The 18,623-nt window shown below is 38.3% G+C and overlaps 3 protein-coding genes and 1 pseudogene across 4 annotated transcripts; 3 read left to right on the forward strand and 1 right to left on the reverse strand.

The window, feature by feature from the left end:
* Positions 1-1,493: 1,493 nt before the first annotated feature.
* Positions 1,494-1,799, forward strand: LOC147922921 (uncharacterized). Its single transcript, XM_087497840.1, has one exon. It carries the CDS (start codon positions 1,494-1,496, stop codon positions 1,797-1,799), a length of 306 nt encoding a protein of 101 aa, XP_087353966.1.
* A 5,893-nt stretch (positions 1,800-7,692) lies between these two features.
* On the reverse strand, positions 7,693-11,879 carry LOC104761139 (conserved oligomeric Golgi complex subunit 7). Its single transcript, XM_010484175.3, has 10 exons — positions 11,429-11,879; positions 11,026-11,115; positions 10,817-10,936; positions 10,636-10,737; positions 10,263-10,543; positions 9,971-10,116; positions 9,358-9,556; positions 8,563-9,235; positions 8,145-8,480; positions 7,693-8,063 (listed from the first exon to the last, which is right to left on the reverse strand). The coding sequence occupies exons 1-10, from the start codon at positions 11,711-11,713 to the stop codon at positions 7,785-7,787; spliced, it is 2,511 nt and encodes an 836-aa protein (XP_010482477.2). The 5' UTR covers positions 11,714-11,879; the 3' UTR covers positions 7,693-7,784.
* Positions 11,880-12,008: 129 nt separating this feature from the next.
* Positions 12,009-12,974, forward strand: LOC104761141 (23.5 kDa heat shock protein, mitochondrial). Its single transcript, XM_010484176.3, has 2 exons — positions 12,009-12,334; positions 12,454-12,974. The coding sequence occupies exons 1-2, from the start codon at positions 12,136-12,138 to the stop codon at positions 12,888-12,890; spliced, it is 636 nt and encodes a 211-aa protein (XP_010482478.2). The 5' UTR covers positions 12,009-12,135; the 3' UTR covers positions 12,891-12,974.
* A 431-nt stretch (positions 12,975-13,405) lies between these two features.
* On the forward strand, positions 13,406-18,267 carry LOC104761140 (E3 ubiquitin protein ligase RIN3-like; annotated as a pseudogene). Its single transcript, XR_015588204.1, has 13 exons — positions 13,406-13,546; positions 13,838-14,162; positions 14,620-14,697; positions 15,001-15,087; positions 15,183-15,320; positions 15,592-15,687; positions 15,795-15,900; positions 16,025-16,182; positions 16,294-16,431; positions 16,510-16,577; positions 16,660-16,878; positions 17,109-17,478; positions 17,763-18,267. The product of XR_015588204.1 is annotated as an E3 ubiquitin protein ligase RIN3-like (transcript).
* Positions 18,268-18,623: the final 356 nt, after the last annotated feature.

Raw genomic sequence — 18,623 nt, forward strand, 5'->3', positions numbered from 1 at the left:
CTTCATTTGGACCCTTGCAAACTCTTAGAATAACCATCTTCTCTTACTCCTTATTGCTTTCACTTAATCTTTGATAAAGAAGATCAATAATCTATTTTTTCTGGTGTGTGTTTGGTTTGGTAGTGTTTCTCACATTATGAGAACACAACCGTTGCAGTAACGATTCAACAGCTACATATATATACAGTTACCTTTGAATGTTCGTAATAGCACCTCTTAATAATGTATACATATAACATATATATGTATATATATTACTTATATAATATAATTAAGAGAAAGGAAGAGGGTTATTAATATACCCAAATTCTAATACATTAATCGAAACCGATTCATCACAGTGTCGTTTTTAATATTAGAATTCACAATGTTAAATATAAACGTGAACTTTATTATTAAACCGTAAGACACATAAGTCACATAAAATATAAAGTATTCTTACACTCAAAACACCTAGTATTAGTTGTATTGGAATATTAGTTTTTACGAATTTATAGTATTGTTTTAATTTCTAGTTTTTTTGCTTCCAATAACATATAAACTTAAGATAGAAAAAAATAAAGTACAAAAAATGGAATAAAAAAAGAAGGAAGATGAATGAAAATAACATTTAGTAAGAAATTCAAATACTTTAAAAAATGTACAAAATAGAGTGAGAAGAAAAGAACTTAGTATGATCTAAACAAAAAAAATTGGAAGTTTTTTTATTAGATAGAAGTTTTTAATAAATAAAGAAATCATAATATTATATTGGATAATCAAATTTAATTTGGAAAAACGGTCATTCTAATAACAAACTTGTGGAAAAAATAATCAAATCGAAGGAGAGAGAAATATGAAATCAAAATGGAAATTAGAGATTCAGGAAGGAAGAAACACGACTTTGTCCTAATTTTGACATAAGGAAATAACGTTGTTTTGACAAAATAACGATTTTGAACATTTAATTAAATAAAAAATAAAATTGACTAATATCATAATTAAATTGGCGAAGTCAAAACAGATTCGTGTGTTTTATGTCTTATTAAACATTAAATTTGTTTTGGCAAAAATGCATAAGTTATTAAGTTCGTCTGTTAATTAAATTACCATTTTGGAAAATAATTTTTATTTATTAGATTTCTATTAAATATAAACCATCTCTTAAAGGCGACAACCATATGTAAAAGACTCTCATGACGCCTTTTCTCTCTATAGGCGATCAAGAAGGCGATTTTTGGTTTGTTAACCACTATCGCCGTTTTCTTTCTCTTTCTCTATCTTGGATTGTTTTTCCGACAAGTTTCGACAGTTATAAGTTTGGATTTGATGTTTTCCCTCTGCGATATGTTTGTGTTAGCAGTTATTTGATCTCGTGTTTGACGTGGGATAACTGCCGTGGAAAACCGCCATGGATACAACCTTATATATTGGCCGGATTTTGTCTCTTTGTCTCCAAAACCGTCTCCCTCGTTCTTGTCTTACTTTCACAAACACGTCCAACTACTGCGGCCATGAGTGACTACATTCGAAAATCTTTACAGAATCTCGACTTGGGAATCTCTGATACCCCTATCGTGTTACCTTCTGAATTATGTGGCAAACCAAATGATGAGAATCATTTCTCTTTAATTGTATTGGTGGTGAATGAGAAGAAACAAAATCTACGAGCAATTGTGGATCAGTTGCCCAGAATCTGGGGTTCTGCGGATGCTTGCCGCAGACGTATACTCAGTGAAGGCAAAGCCATTGTCATTTTCCAGACTGAAGAAGCGCTTAATCTGGTTCTGCACCGTGGCCCATGGGCCTTTAATGACTGAATGATTGCGGTACACCGATGGTATCCTAACATCTCTGATGAGGAAATCAAGATCATCCCCTTTTGGATCCAAATAAGGGGCATTCCAAATTAGTTTCTTAACACTGCCATGGTAAACTATATTGGTGATCAAATAGGACATGTTGCAGACATCGAATTTGATGAAAATGCCAACCTTGTGGAAATTGTGAGAGTTCAAGTGACCTGGAATTATGACACACCATTACGTTTCCAAAGGAACTTTCAGTTCGGGAGTGGTGATAACACAATCCTTAAATTCCGTTATGAGCGACTCAGAAATTTTTGCTCTGCGTGTGGATCCTTGAAGCATGACAAAAAGTCATGTCCACTGGAATTTGAAGAGCATCCAAATGATGATGACAATGGTGGCAATGATGGCTATGATCGTGATGACTATAACAATCCTGATAATGATTTCAATGATCATGAGTCTGATACTAACACTTTGCAGACTATTGCACCGGATGGAGAAATTCCAGGATTGCGGACTGTCCCTACAAACAAAGAATTCATCATTACAGAGTCAGATGACTCGGCTCCAAGCGCTTTTGAAGACACATATTTAACGGCTGAGAGAATACACTATCTTTTCACAAAGCATGCCAAGGGTAAGAATCTGATGCACAATGATCATATTGAAGTTACATTCACCCCTGGAGCTTGTTCTTCAAGGAATGGTCTACAGAGGAACCGTGAAACAATGGAACTGTATTATAAACGATGTGAGGAGGCAGAGGATTTGACGGTCCTGAATCAGATCCGTAAGAGAGGACGAGCAGAGCCAGAGGCATCTTGTAGTGGTACAGCTTTGGACGGAGGCACGGGAGGCCCGATACCCCCAGTACCTCCATGAGAGTCATCTCATGGAACTGTTAAGGCATTTTTTCGCCACTGACACAATTTCGTTTAAAATGTTTATGTCGTATTCTAAAACCACATGTTTTATTTCTATGTGAAACTCTAAATAGATGTTATGTTGTGACTGATTTTGCTTCTGTTTTAGGATTTAACAATGTAATAACAGAACCCCACTTGGTAGGAGTGGTGGTTTAGCAATGATGTGGACTAACAATGTTTCGTTGACCAAACTATATCAAGATCAACGAATCATTGATGTCCATGTTAACTTTAATAGGATAAGTTTTTATTTGTCTGATGTCTATGGAAACCTGGTTCCATCTAGACGAAGTGAGTTCTGGCAATGTCTAGAAGATGTGAGAGAGAGTAGATCGGGGCCTTGGATGCTTACATGGGATTTTAATGAGATAATCAGCAATGATGAAAAGATAGGTGGTCCACAAAGAGAGGAATGGACCTTCAGGGATTTTAAACACATGAGAACTGTCTGTGATCTGAAAGACTTAAAACATAAGGGAGATAGGTTTTCATGGGTGAGAGAAAGAAGGAATTACACAACCAAATGTCGTTTGGACAGAGTGATGATAAACTCTGAGTGGTATGCAAGTTTTCCACACGCTGATGCATAATTTCTTGAATTTAATGGCTCAGATCATAAGCCAATACTCACAAATATAACTCCACCACAAAATTGTCCTCATAAACCTTTTAGTTTTGATAAACGACTAACTCAAATTGAGAACTTCGAAGAGGTGGTTGCAGAGAGTTGGAATTCCTGCAAACAGAGAAACCACTATACTATTTGTGACCAAATCTCAGCCTGTCGCAAAGCTATGGCGAGGAGTAAACATAGTGCAAATTTAAATGCTACAAAGAGAATTGACCACTTCCAGTTCACCTTAAACAAAGCAATGGAGAGCCTTCACACACCTGTTAGACGAAACATTTCTTGGTTACAAAATGAGTTAAACAAAGCTTACCGTGATGAGGAATACTATTGGCAGAAGAAGAGTAGAAATCAATGGCTCAATAATGGTGATCTTAACACAACATATTTCCATGCAAGTACAAAAACAAGATATACTAAGAATTATATTTCCTCTGTTCTAGATTCAGAGGACAATATATATCAGGGCGATCATGAAATAGGGAGACATGCTCAAGAGTATTTCACAAATGCTTACAAAACAAGCAGAATACCAGTTTCACCTTTGGATTTTGGCGACTTCCCCCCAACAGTTACTGCAGAAATAAATGAGGAGCTCACTAAGGAGTTAAGTACAGAGGAAATCTACGAGGCTTTAACCTCAATCAGTGATGACAAAGCACCAAGACCCGATGGGATGACATCTCGTTTTTATAAACATTACTGGAGTACTATTGGTAAAGATATCATACAAGAGGTGAAAGATTTCTTTGATACTTCCTACTTGAAATCAAGTCTAAATCATACTAATATCTGCATGATACCAAAAGTAGATTCACCAAATATTTATCTGATTTTCGACCAATAGCCCTATGTAATGTTTTGTACAAAATCATCTCAAAATGCCTAGTAAACCGCCTTAAGTCACATTTAGACAACATAATATCAGATACTCAGGCGGCATTTATACCAGGAAGATTGATAACGGATAACGTTATGATAGCACATGAGGTGATGCACTCTCTAAAAGCAAGAAAAAGAGTATCAGAAAACTACATGGCTATTAAACCAGATGTTACTAAGGCCTACGATAGAGTAGAATAGAACTTCTTGGAAGTAACAATGCATCTGTTTGGTTTTTCTGAAAAATGGATACATTGGATAATGGGTTTGGTACGATAAGTAAGCTACTCTATGCTTATCAATGGTACACCACACGGAATGATCATTCTTGAAAGAGGAATTCGTCAAGGTGGTCCACTTTCACCGTACTTATTCATTCTTTGTGCGGATATAATGAGTCATTTGATCAAAACAAGAGTTCAGTCTGGTGAAATCCGTGGAATTAAGATTGGAAATGGAGTACCGGCCATCACTCATCTACAATTTGCACACGACTCCCTATTCTTCTGCCAGGCTAATTCTTGGAACTGTAAAGCGATCAAAGAAGATTTTGATGTATATGAATACTATTCAGGCCAAAAAATCAACACATCAAAATCTGTCATCACTTTTGGATCACGATTTCACGATCACACTCATAACAGATTAAAAAAGATTATGGAGATATCAAATCACGGTGGAGGTGGCAAATATTTGGGACTTCCTGAACAGTTTGGCAAAAAAAAGACAGAAATGTTCTCCAACATTGTTGACCGAGTGAAACAAAGAACTGCATGTTGGAGCACAATGAAATTGTCTACAGAGGAAAAGAAATAATGTTGAAAATGTAGCTTTAGCAATGCTAGTTTACTCAATTACATGTTTTAAACTACCTATGGCGATTGTATCAGAGATTGATGCTGTACTACAAAGATTCTGGTGGGAAAAAGGAAATGCTGAAAGAGGTATACCATGGATAGCATGGGAACAACTGCAGTATTCAAAAAAGGAAGGAGGATTGGGATTCAAAAACTTAGCAAAGTTTAATGATGCTCTTCTAGCAAAACAAGCATGACATTTATACAAATATATAGAAAGCCTCTTTGCAAAAATTATGAAAGCTAGATCTTATAGAGACTCCTCAATCTTAGATGCCAAAAAACGAGTCAATCAATCTTATGGTTGATCTTCTTTCTTGGAAGGTTTGGAGCTCATCAAAAAAGGCTCAAGATTCATCATTGGGGATGGTAATACGACTTGTGTGAACATAGATAATGTCATCTCGACACATCCGCCAAGACCCTTAACGATCATACATCAAGGAAATGATATGCACATTGCACAATTAATATCTGATTCAGGAGCCTACCGTACATGGTCACAAGAAAAGTTATCAGAACATATCGCTATCCCTGATCATCAAGAGATCCACAAAATATATTTAGCCAAAACAGCTTTACAAGACAAACTTATTTGGCATTATAATAAATCAGGTGAATACTATGTTCATTCTGGATACTGGCTTAATATGCATCATCCTGCAAACAATTTAGCACCACCTGCAATTCCTCATAGCTCAGTGTGTCTCAAAACAAAGATTTGGCGCCTAAAGATATTGCCAAAGATAAAACACTTTTTCTGGCGTATCCTTTCTCAAGCTCTCCCGTCTATCACTAGATTAAATACTCGAGGTATGAACTTAGATCCCATTTGTCCAAGATGCTTCAAAGCAGATGAGACAATAGATCACAACTTTTTTCAATGTCCACAAGCTAAAGAAATATGGGATCTTTCTAATATTACAATACACTTGTTACTCTCACCAATGTTCACTAGTGAACAATATATTGCCACTTTTTTGGATTCGAGTTACATCCAAAACCTCCCAGAAAGTACAAAACAACTTCCCTTTTGGTTACTTTGACACATTTGGAAGTCTCAGAACAATTTTACTTTCAATGCTATACAAGACAAACCAATAACAATTATTCTTAGAGCCAAAGGAGATGTCTCCGATTGGCAAATTCATAATCCTCAAACACATCATCACCAATCACAACTGCATTTGATTTCGAATAAATCATGGAAACGTCCAACAACAACTATGCTTAAATGTAACTATGATGCGACATATAATCAACTTTCTTCCACGGCAAAAGCGGGATGGATTCTACGAGACAAGACTGGAACAACAAATGGATGGGGATCTTCGGTTCTTGGGATAACATCTTCACCTTTAGAAGCGGAAGCAAATGCGCTTTTAACGGCGGTACAACAAACATGGATAAAAGGAATTACTTTTGTTTGTTTTGAAGGGGATTATGAGATTCTAACCAAAATTTTGAACAACAAAGACATTGACATTTCCTTGGAAAATATTATACAAGACATTCGAGAATGGGCAAAGAAATTTCAGGAAGTCCAGTTTAGTTTCACAAAAAGAGGCTGTAATAATGTTGCTCATTTGCTTGCAAAATATGGTTGTAGTTCTTCTATCTTTTACTCAAACTGTTTTTCACCGTCTAAATGGCTAGAAAACCAATTGTACTGTGACTTTATTCAATCATCAATATAACAAGATCACTTTCAACGAAAAAAAAAAATCATCTCTTAAAGGAAATGTTCAACAAAGATTAGAGTCCACAAGAAAGACAAGTCTAAGCCCTTGACATAACTAAGGTTCTTAACAAAATGAGATTCATATATGTATAGTCATGTAATGAGAAATTTGGACCGTAACTTTGAGAGTTGTCTCAAAAAAAAAATCTCTCTCTTCAATTTTATGAAATATCAAATCTAATAGTATTGTTTTGCTTTTGGTCACAACCTTAAGTTCTTTCCTATCTTTGTCTTTCATTTGAATAAAGCTCCTTGATGAGCTACTTCATTTATTGTCCTTAATAAGCTCTTTAACAGCACAAATCTTCTTGCTTTGAGATTGTCAACCGGAGGCACCACTTAGAACGCCTAATGGGATCCTATACGATTAAGCGTTTATACTACAAAACATTCTACAAAAACATTATATTTTATGAAACATTCTAAATATAATATTATAGATAAAAAATAAATAAATTTATATATCAGAAAAATGACAGCTACAACTTCACCTAGCTCCACATACAAATTTGGTTGTTCTATACTTTGAAACAACCGGATTATATGACAGCTACAGACATTGTTATTCGTATACCAAGGAACCAGTTTTGGCTCTTCCTCTCATCTCACGCAATGTTTAGTGGAAGCCATTTCCACTATGATTTGGTCTAACTGAAACGGCTGGTCTCTCAGATCTTTCTCTTTTTCTCCACGCAATGTCTAGTGGAAGCCATTTTCTAAACAATAGTTTTCTAGAAAACACGAAAACTACGTAACCATGAATATTTCAGCGGTGAATTCTGAGTATTCTACTAGACACCAACTACTGTTGGCTCTTGGATCTTGGTCTAGTGGTTTTTGATGCAATTAAGAAAGCATTTACTACAAATTTTGAAACTTGTCTTCTTATATTTTATCAAAAGTTCACAAACAATACAATATGACAATGGACGAACCGATTTGTTAGCAAAGTCTCGTAGGCTAATCGAAACTGATACGACGCATCTTACAAACAAGATTAGCTGTAGGGAAATCGAGTTCACTACCAGCTTCTGATTTCATCACATCCTTGAGCTCATCTCTCGGTGTAGCCAAACACGTCTGAAAAGTTGCAAGAACTGGCGGAACTGGCATGGACAGAGCCGAAAGCACATTGCTCAAGTACTCTATATCTACAGAGAGTTGTTGTGCTCCTCGGTCTGAAATGTATTGGATTCCTCTCAGTTGGTCCATGTACAGGGCGGTTGCGCCTTCTGCTACCTGTTTTTTTTAAAAAAAATTAGTGGATAAGGTCTTAGCATATTGCAATCTGAGGTTGACTAACGCATAAATTAGACTTACCTTGAACATCCACTCCGTTGCAAAGAATTGGGCATCCTCGTTGTTTGAGTCACCATTGGTTGAGATTCCTTCAGCTAGAGGCTCAAGTTGCTGAGGCAACGTAAGAAGATATTCTCCTACACTTGTAACATAAGACTGAGGGTACGAGCTGAAGTTTGGTAGAGGAAAAGCAGTTTGTTCCTCCACGGAAGACCAGATTGGTAGGCGAGATACTTCCCCCAGGCGTTGCCTGACTTTTGAGATAAGGACATCATAGACAAGTTCGTTGACTGTGTCGGCAAATGCAGCAACTCTCTGAGATGCCAAAGGCAGGGCGTGGAACCGTGGATCTTTAGACTGCAACAAATCAAGGGAATAAGGAAACAAAAGGATAGTTAATTCAGAAACTTTCTAAATCAAGACTACAGCTTTTCAGTACCTGCTCCAACAGGTTTAACAGTTTGTGAGCCTTCTCCGGAACATCAACCAACCGAATAGCTGCCACATCCAGGGAAGCTCGTCCAGCCATAGACAAATCTCCAGCAGTTTGTTCACTTTTCAAATGTGATAGGTTTTGATCCAAATTTGTGCCAAATAATGAAATAGACAAGCTGGAGTTTAATCTAGCTAGAGTGGCTCTCAAAGAGGCTTCAAAGACAGAAGACCTGCTCGTGAGACAATCAGCAACAGTAAGAATTTGTAGTGCTCCCTGGACAATGGACCATTCTTCATTTGAAGTCAAATCCATCTTGCGAGAGCTCTCCCTTTTCTCTGCACTTGCCTCTTTCTTTGAGCCAACTCCATCACCTGTACCATCCACTCCACACACAACTCTCAAAGATTTGAGTGTTTCTTGAAGCATTGAAATATATTGCAACATTATGTCATCTAACGCAAGTATCAGCTCGTCTGCCTCTGAGCCGCCAGTGAAGCCGATACACCTTTCAACCGCAGCTTCAAGAAGAAGAAGAACTTGGGGAATAGACTCTTCCATCCTACGTACTGTTTCGCTGAGTTCGATTCCTTGAGCCCCAACACCACGAGTAACAGCCCCTCTAAGATCCACCACTGCAATTTCAGAGGATAGAATAGCACGTTCCATCTTCCCATATCTAAAGAATGATAAACTCTTATGTCACAAACAGCCTTTAAGAGCCATATACCCAAAATAAGTCTCATCAATAAAATGAGAAAATCTCTAAATCCTAGAGAAGTACACAACTTGAAAACTTACTTTTGCTTAAACGATTCAAAGGGTGAGTAAACGGCCTTCAGCGTATCTATTAAGACCCTAAGTTCAGATTCGGCAAACAGGTGCTGTATATTTCTTGCAAAGGAACCAGTTACGTTGTGCAGCTCAATCAGAGCCTCAAGATGTTTAGTCTGAATATTAATACCCTTGGGCAAGTCTCCAGATAATAGATCCATCACACCTGTTCAAGTTAAACATCAGAACTGTCAGCATTTTCCTAAATACACAAAATACAAATATAAACCAAGTTAAAATAATAGTCAATTGTCTGAAAAAATTTCAGTCACTAAATGAAAAAAAAATGTTACAAATAAGTTTTTTTAAATGAAAGTTCAGATTTCCTGCAACTCTCTTGAATATCGACATATTCATAACATTTGCCACTATGCACAAAAATTACAAACTAACAAGAACAGCCAAAAACTTTAGCTCATGTAAAGGCAGGAGAAACTGACACTCTTAGATCTATCTATTAAAGCACGAGGATGGTACAGTAGAACAACCAAAAAAACAACGCAATCCCAATCCAGCTGGGTAAATGGACTAGGCTAAGAAGGAAACCTAACAATCAAACTGTACTGACATCATATCCAACCTTTGGCGAGTGCTTTCGTTTCAGGAACAGCATCTCCTGTTGCAAGGTTAACACGAGAAACAAAACTAGCCCCCAGTACCCTCATGGTCTCAACCAACAGCTTTGGGACGAGAGTCATGTAGTCATCAGGGAAGGCAACCATACACCTGAACAATCATGAAAGCAAAAACGTACTACAGTGATTGATACTTAAGCTGCAATCACATGATTGGGTATAAAGGTCTGACATACTGTCACTGGAAGAGCCTGGTAAAAATATGCAGCTACTGTAAAAAAAAAGTAAACATTTTACCATTTCCACTCCTGCTCAAGATAGAGTAGCATTTCGTCGTAAAAGCTTGGCAGCCAACTGGCAAATGATGTCTGAGATGATGTTAATTGAAACTCATCACCGCTAGACAACCTTTGACTTTCACTTCTCTCATTGGCAAGCTTGTTGGCCCTTTGCTTTGTGTCAAAATCTTCCCAGAGTTGCTTAATTGGCTTTAGACGGACTTCTGAATATTGCAATTCCATAGACTTGAATCTCCCAATCCGGATTAGAATTCCTCGCAAATCTTGAACGACATCAACCTGCCAAATTTGGTGAAAGGCTTTTCAGAACAATAAATAGCAACATACCACAACCTACATTAGTTAGGTTTTGCAGATATATGGGTTCAAACCTTGTGATATGTTAATGCATCGGTAAGACGTGGCTGCACCATTTTCTCCAGCCTGTCTTCCAAGACCTCTAGTTGCTTTCTAACATTAGCAAATTCGGCAACCTGTTGATCAAAATTGGAGTTAGAGTGACGATGACAACAGACTTAAATCCATAAAGTACTGAAGCTGATATTAAAATACCTCTCCAACGGCAGACAAACAATTTCTCATGCTGGCAAGAGTTTCTGCAGCACGAGGAAGATCGCCACTGTTAAAAACACTCTCAACCGTCGAGCTTAACTGAGTTAACCCATCAGCATCCTGTCCATATACCAGAAAAACGAAGATCAATTTCCAGATCAACCCCAAGTGTCCACATGATGGATAAAAATATTACTATGCATACTGACCTGTAGTGTTTTGTAGGCAGCCTCCATTCTCTGTTTGACACTATCCACTCTAGCAAGGGTAGCTATACACTCTGCTGAAGAACCCTCTGCCTGCAAAGTACCAATTTCGATAAGAAGGCGTATTACCATACTCTTTTGAGATAGAAATATAATAGTAAAGCTTGAAGAACACCCAAAATCAAGTTGATTTAATCAACTACATTGCGCAACTCAAATGCACACAATTCTGACTGAATCAGATCATCAATGCCCATGATTAATGCATAATGACTTGTGATCTAATTTAATAATCTAATCTAATTTTGCGAGAAGGGATCCAAACAAAAGCTGAGATTGAAATCTCCAAACGAAATCACGAGTTGTGCAGAATCAAAAAATCCAAAGAATAAGCAAAAATGCGTACCTTCTTGAGCTTCTGGAGGATTCCAGCAACAGAACCACGCAGAGACACGGCATCATCACGGAGACGCAACACGTCGCGTGTGGCGCGAGGAACACGAAGGAGAGCGCCTCCGCTCTGCTCTTCAAGAGAAGCTCCGATCTCCTCGGAGGCAATCTGGAGCTTCATTTCCAGATCCACAAGATGTTTCTCGAGCGAATCCTGCGGGTGACGCGCTTGGCACGACGAGTTAACCCAACGCTTCGCATCGAACTTCTCATCTGAGAATGGACCTAAATCCAGCATCATCCTGATCGGAGATCACTCACTCCGATTCCTTTTAAGACTCTTTTCAACTTCGAAGATCAATGTCGAAAGAGAAGAAGATCCTCTGATTTCGCAGAGACACTGTAAGTTGAAACTAAACCAAATCGATCTAAACCGACTTTAAATTTCGGTTTGCATTCGGTACTACAAATCCTCAATCTACACAAACCGAAGATAAATTCACAAATCTGGGCCCAAACCAAAAGTAATGGGCCGTTAGAGATAATTTTACTTGGAGACCACGCACTTCTAGAACCATCCATCCTTGAGTAAAACTCACCACTCTCCAGCACCTTCTTCGTCTCCTTCACTATATATAAAGCCTTTCTGTAACAACTTTTTTTCCGATCAAAGAGTCAAAAAAATATCTAATCACTCGCTTATTCTTCTTCTAATCTGCAAAAATGGCGTCATCATCGTCTATAGCTCTCAGGAGACTTCTCTCTTCTACCGTCGTCCCTCGCTCCATAAGAGCAGTTCGTCCGGCGGCTGCTTCTTCTCGCCTCTTCAACACCAACGCCGTCAGAAACTATGAACACGGTGACGAAAGGAACCATCGCTCAAACCGACATGTTTCTCGCCGCGGCGGCGATTTCTTCTCAGGTAAATCGTCTCCTCCGTCCAATTTCGCTTTATAATTTCCCGATCTGATACATGTTTGTGATTGATCTCTCGTGGAGATCGGTAGAATCTGAAAAAATTGGTACGTTTGTTTGACACAGACATGTTGGATCCGTTGATTCCGACGAGAAGCTTGAGCCAGATGCTAAATTTCATGGACCAGATCAGTGAATTCCCTTTGGTGTCAGCAGCAGCTACGCGTGGAATGGGAGCTTCAGGAGTTAGACGTGGCTGGGACGTGAAGGAGAAAGACGACGCGTTGCATCTAAGGATCGATATGCCTGGACTTAGCAGAGAAGATGTGAAACTTGCTTTGGAACAGAACACGTTGGTTATCAAAGGAGAAGGTAAAACAGAGGAAGGAGATGATGTTTCTGGAGATGAGGGACGGAGGTTTACGAGTAGGATTGGGTTACCGGAGAAAGTTTACAAGACTGATGAGATTAAAGCGGAGATGAAGAATGGTGTGTTGAAAGTGATGATTCCTAAGATTAAAGAGGATGAGCATAACAATGTTCGTCACATAAATGTTGACTAGAGTTACGTTTTTCTTGGTGAATCAAAGCAAAATTACATTTCTTCAATGGACATTTTAAAAGCATTAATGCACTTTGCTTCCTTATTCTATAGACTTTGATGTATCATCACTCAAACATGCTAAGCAACAGAGCCACGAACATGTACATGATGCACCAAATTGTTGATAAAATGTAACTTTGAGGGTGCTAAATAGAGGTCAAACAATTCTAACCGTGGAGTCTGTGTAAACTTGTCAAACTAAAGGATAAAATCAATTATTAGAATTGTCCCACATCGAGACTTGGCAATATTTGGGACTAATATAAATAGTACATGGATCCCTCCACTCATGGCCAATTGGTTTTGGTTTGGATATCCATGTTTACTAATATCAATCAATTTCTTTTCATTCATAAAGGTCTCAGATTAAGATTGTAAGATGATGTATCAATGATAAAGATAAACTACACTACTTTGAACAGCCGTGGCCATACTTTGGAGACCATAGCACACGGCGAGCCTTCGTCCTCGTCGTCGTTATTAAATTTTAAGTAACTTTTTATTTATTCACCGCGCCGTCTCAAAATTTTTTTTGCTCTTTTTTTTTCGAGAAAGAGGACGCAATTGCCGGTTCTGAAGAGAATTTTACAATCGTCGACGAAGAGATATTTTCAGGTTTGATTGAAATCTCTCTCTGCAGACTCCATCATTGTCTTTCCTGTTTGATTTTTATCGGCCTCGATTTGTTCGTTGAATCGTTTCATTGTCCCCCAGCTCACCTCTCTCCTTTTTTGTTAATTGATTCCTCAGTTCCTTCGATTTTAGTAATTTTTATGTTTATGTTTCTCAGTTGCTCGATCTTGTGAACTTGGCGGATCATGTTTGTGAATTGTACTTTGCTCTGGTTGACCTTCCCGGAGCCGACGTTATAATTGTCCTGCTTACATAAGCTTCATGTTGATGCAGGGGAGTAAGGGACTTCATGCTAATTTTGATTTAAATGAGACTTCTGTGGGTTAAGTCTGAGTGAGAAGGTGCTGTAATAGTTTCTAATGGGGATAAGATATCTGCACATTTCTGTGGCAACAACAGCTTTGAGCTTTGTGGGTTTACAAATCTGGAGTGAGTTGTCTCTTGATAGACATAGAGCTGATGTTTTGATTACCAAGAACGTTTCTTTAGGAGATTCTGAGCTTGAGCTGCTTCTGGCTTCTCACACTACAAGTCTACAATTGCCTTGCTGATAAGTTTTGTGTTTAATGTCTACATTCTTCTTCTTCTTTCTCTCAAGGTGTAACTCATCGTCTTTACTTACAAGGTTTCATATTAAGTTATTTTGGTTGGTTGTCTTTCTTAAACTCTGATTCAGGGTGGGCTAACCACAAATTAGTGAGTTTTTTTTAACTTTTGTCTTACGTAGATAGAAATTTCAAGTGTCTTCTTTGAATGTGCGTGTGTTGGGGTGTGTGTCTTTTCTTGGAATGGAGTTCAATCTACAGCTCTTAGTTTGGTTATTAGAAACAGCATGAGAATTTAGTTTGCACCTGTGAGTTGTGGTGTGTGAAGCAAGTAATTCTGACGCGAAGGAGTTAAGACTTAAGTTTTTCGCTAGTTAAAATGACTTCTTTGAATGAAATATATCTAGTAGTTGGAGCTCCATACTTGGAGAGTAATAGTAGACTAGCTTTTTCGGGAAATGTCTTTCAACCATTTTGTGAGGATCTAATAGCTTTTTAAATTCCCTGCAGACTTTGTTTTTTGGGGATCTATATGCCATTGAAACTAAAAAGCTGGTGGAAAGACTTGCCAATTACATCATTTACAAGGTAGTTGTTTGTACTTTGATGAAAGACAGTAGACTGCAACCGAAACCAATCCACATCTTCTATCACTTACATACTTATATTATATCTGGAATATTCTGTTACTTTGTCTCCTTTACTGAATATCTGAATTGTTGCAAAAAAAGGACGTAGACGAGATTCTACTTAAACTGACAAGCAGTAATGTAGAATAACAACTATTTTCACCACTTTATTTGATTGGCATATCTATTCTGTTTGTTGTATCTTGTAGATGTTTGCCTTTGTTATGTTAATAACTAGAGTCCTTTTTGTTCCTGGGTTTAGGGCACTTTTCTGCCGTTGGTGGTTCCACCAACAGTATTTCAGGGGGTCCTATGGACAATCTGGTTGACTGTTCTATGTACTCTTAAGGTATGACATACTTTCGTGTGACTTTCTTAACTTATGATCAGAAAATGCTGAATTTGGTCTTCGAGACACCTAATGAGTAGTGAAATGTTGTGTAGATGTTTCAAGCTTTGGCTAGAGATCGGCTTGAACGATTGAATGCATCTCCTTCTTCTACTCCTTGGACATACTTTCGTGTCTATTCAGCCCTGTTCATGGTTCTCTCTGCTGTTTTGTTCTGGTATTTCCTAAACTTTGTGGAACCATGTGAAATGATCAGTTGCGGCCTTTTCATCCCATTTTTTTCTTCCAAAATATGACTCTTCTGACGGCGCATATGCCAGGCACTATTATATTGAGCGGAGGAGATGTTGTGTCTAGAGTTCTCACGTTTATTAGACTGCATTTCAATTAGGAGAATAGTGATATCTTTGATTCATACACCAGATCTCTGTTGTATGAATATCTGTTCTAGTGATTGAAGACTGAGCTTGTTCTTCTCTGAATGATTTTTGTCCTATCTTGCAGGATAAAGCTTTCCTTATGATATACAATAGAATTGGTTCATCTCTGTATTTGTTGTTACTTTTTGAGCCATGCAGTGTAGCTTTTGAGACCTTGCAGGTACTTGAGTAAAGATTAGCTGTATTCATTGTTTATGTTGCCCTTCTTTGTAACCATGCCTGACGAAAATAGAGGTTTTATTAATCGCATAATGGATAATTTTTCAGGCATTGTTGATTCACGGGTTTCAACTCCTTGATATGTGGATCAACCACTTAGCAGTCAAGAATTCAGATTGCCACAGATCAAAGTTTCTTGATTCTATGACAGCAGGTTTGTCTTGTTTTGGCGTATGATTGTAATTATATCTTCTGTTAGACTGCACACATGACTCTTGGATTATCCTTGGCGTATTTGATGTTTACATTACTGAGTTTGACCTCTTACCCTTTAATAGGCTCATTATTGGAATGGAAAGGCCTACTTAACCGGAATCTTGGTTTCTTTCTAGACATGGCTACCTTGGTAATGGCCCTTGGTCATTATTTTTACATCTGGTGGCTCCATGGAATGGCCTTTCATATGGTGGATGCAGTTTTGTTTCTCAACATACGTGTAAGTCCCCTGATCGACTTTCTTCGTAAGAAGTGTCATTCTACTGGTTGTTCAATAGGCACAGATCTAATTATTGAGTTCTTTGTGTGTTTTCCCGTCTGATTTTGCCAGGCCCTGTTAAGTGCAATTTTGAAACGGATAAAAGGATACATTAAACTGCGAGTAGCTTTAGGTGCTCTTCATGCAGCTCTGCCTGATGCAACTTCGGAAGAGCTGCGGGCATATGATGACGAATGTGCCATATGTCGGGTATGCTTCTGCTAGATATTTATTAGCGTCGTTGCATTTTTCAGTAGCTAACCAGTCTTTGATTATTACGAATGATAGGAACCAATGGCTAAGGCTAAAAGACTTCACTGCAACCACCTTTTTCATCTTGGATGCCTGCGATCATGGTATGCTAGCTCTTTTATGCTGCCACCTTTGTGCTGTTACGATTCTGTGAGAACTGTTAATCACAATGATATTTTGACCCAGGTTGGATCAGGGTCTAAATGAGGTTTACTCTTGTCCTACATGTCGTAAGCCACTTTTTGTTGGTAGAACTGAGAATGAGGCGAATCCTAGCAGAGAAGAAGTCTTAAGAGATGAACAGTTAGCCCGTCAATTTGAGAGACAAAACAGTTCTGTGCATGCACGAACCACTGGGATGTTTTCAACCGAGACGCCAAATTCCACTGAAAGTGATCCTTGGAGGTTGGGTTCATTGTTTTCTTCATAAGTGCATTAAAGTAACAGTGTGTCCATAACAACATCATCCACTTCCTGTGATTTTGTCTGGCTAAAATACTATGTATTGTCTAATTATATTTGGTTCTTTTGATAGCAAGTAATCGTTGGTTTTTGAGAGAACCAAGCTTGTGTCCCTATGGGTTTCTAACTAAAGGTTGGCTTACTTAAAATCACCTTTTTCTCATGCCATGTAGGAATTCAGGACTGAACTCAAGCTGGCTACAAACATGGTCAGATCAGGGTGTTGATGTCGCGGGTCCCTCTGCAGGCTCCAGATCCGTTGGACTGGGGCAGGTTCAAATGATGGTGAGACATCTTGCATCTGTTGGGGAAGGTTATGCTCAGAATGCACTTGACGATGCTACTTGGGGTCTCTGGCCAATGAATCCTTCGCAAGTATCATCGATTCCGTCTACAAATGTTCCTCCTGCTGGTGATGGAAGAACAGGTGGTCTGCATCTGCGAACTGTCTCTCGTACAGAAAATAGCATGGCGAATATACTAGCTATGGTCGAGACAGTGAGAGAAGTCCTGCCACATGTGCCTGATGAAATAATTTTCCAGGTAAATATTAGATCCGCAGTCGGTACTTTGATGAGCAAGCACTATTTCTGGCTGAATTGGTAGGTCATTTCTGCATCAAAATGAAAGGATAACATATGCATATATGTATATGTGATTCATAATTTTCATCGAGAAACTGATGGGCTCAATTTTCCTGAACCTAATGGCCATTTGTTGTTCACTTGTTTGCGCAAGTGATTAATGCTTCGACATGCCAAATTGTGTTACTTGTAATATTATTTTGACTTCATATTAAAGCCTACTACGATTCAATTTTCTTTTAGGACCTGCAAAGAACAAATTCCGCTGCTGTCACAGTGAACAATCTTCTCCAGATGTCATGATAGGTTTACCTAAAAGTAATGAGCACTTCCATTTCGAGCTCAGGTTTTCCAGCATAAGATAAACGGATTCGGCTACATCCTTGTCTTTAAGTTTCACTCACTACCACACATTTAGAATCGTTGTTCTGCTGTAAATAGGAGGCATTCTTGCAACAGACTTTGCAAGAGGAAGAGACTCTAGAGTAGCTTTTGTTCATTTGCTATTGTGTGATAAATAAAGCTCTGATATTTGCAGAGTCCTGGCGGTCGTAAAACATTTTGGAGGCTTCCTTCTCTGAAGGTAGAAACCAGTCTATGTGAATGCACTTCTGGACTGATGCTACCTCCAATTGTATAAGAGCGTGTAATATATTACAATAACAAATAGAAGTAAACTACAAAATGGATTGTTATTGATCCAATAGATTATATGTGGTATATTCAATTGCTCAACTGTTTCCTTAAAGCTGGGTCCTCCTGTCTACACTACACTGGTTTCCTTAGCTTGAAGTTGCAGCCTTGCAGGTTTGATGGCTTCTTGGAACAGAAGAAAGACATTCTCAGGGAACATTCTTGGTCCAGATGTTGGTTTCTTGGTTCTTGAAGCTCTTTTACTTTGAACTAACATGTGTTATTTGTTTTAGAAACAGGCAGGATTTGGGCAATTCAAGAGGACTTTTTGGAGACAAGATGTCTCGGGGATCGTGTCAAAGCTCAAAAAGTGGTGTTAACAGTCATCGTCAACCTCCAAACCATTCTCGAGGCAGACAAAAACATTTAAGGTAATTAAAAACAATGCCTTCAAAAAGTGCTTTAAGTTAT

The sequence above is a fragment of the Camelina sativa genome, chromosome 18 (genome assembly GCF_030686135.1).
Source record: "Camelina sativa cultivar CO46 ecotype springtype chromosome 18, ASM3068613v1".
Classification (NCBI taxonomy): Eukaryota; Viridiplantae; Streptophyta; class Magnoliopsida; order Brassicales; family Brassicaceae; genus Camelina; species Camelina sativa.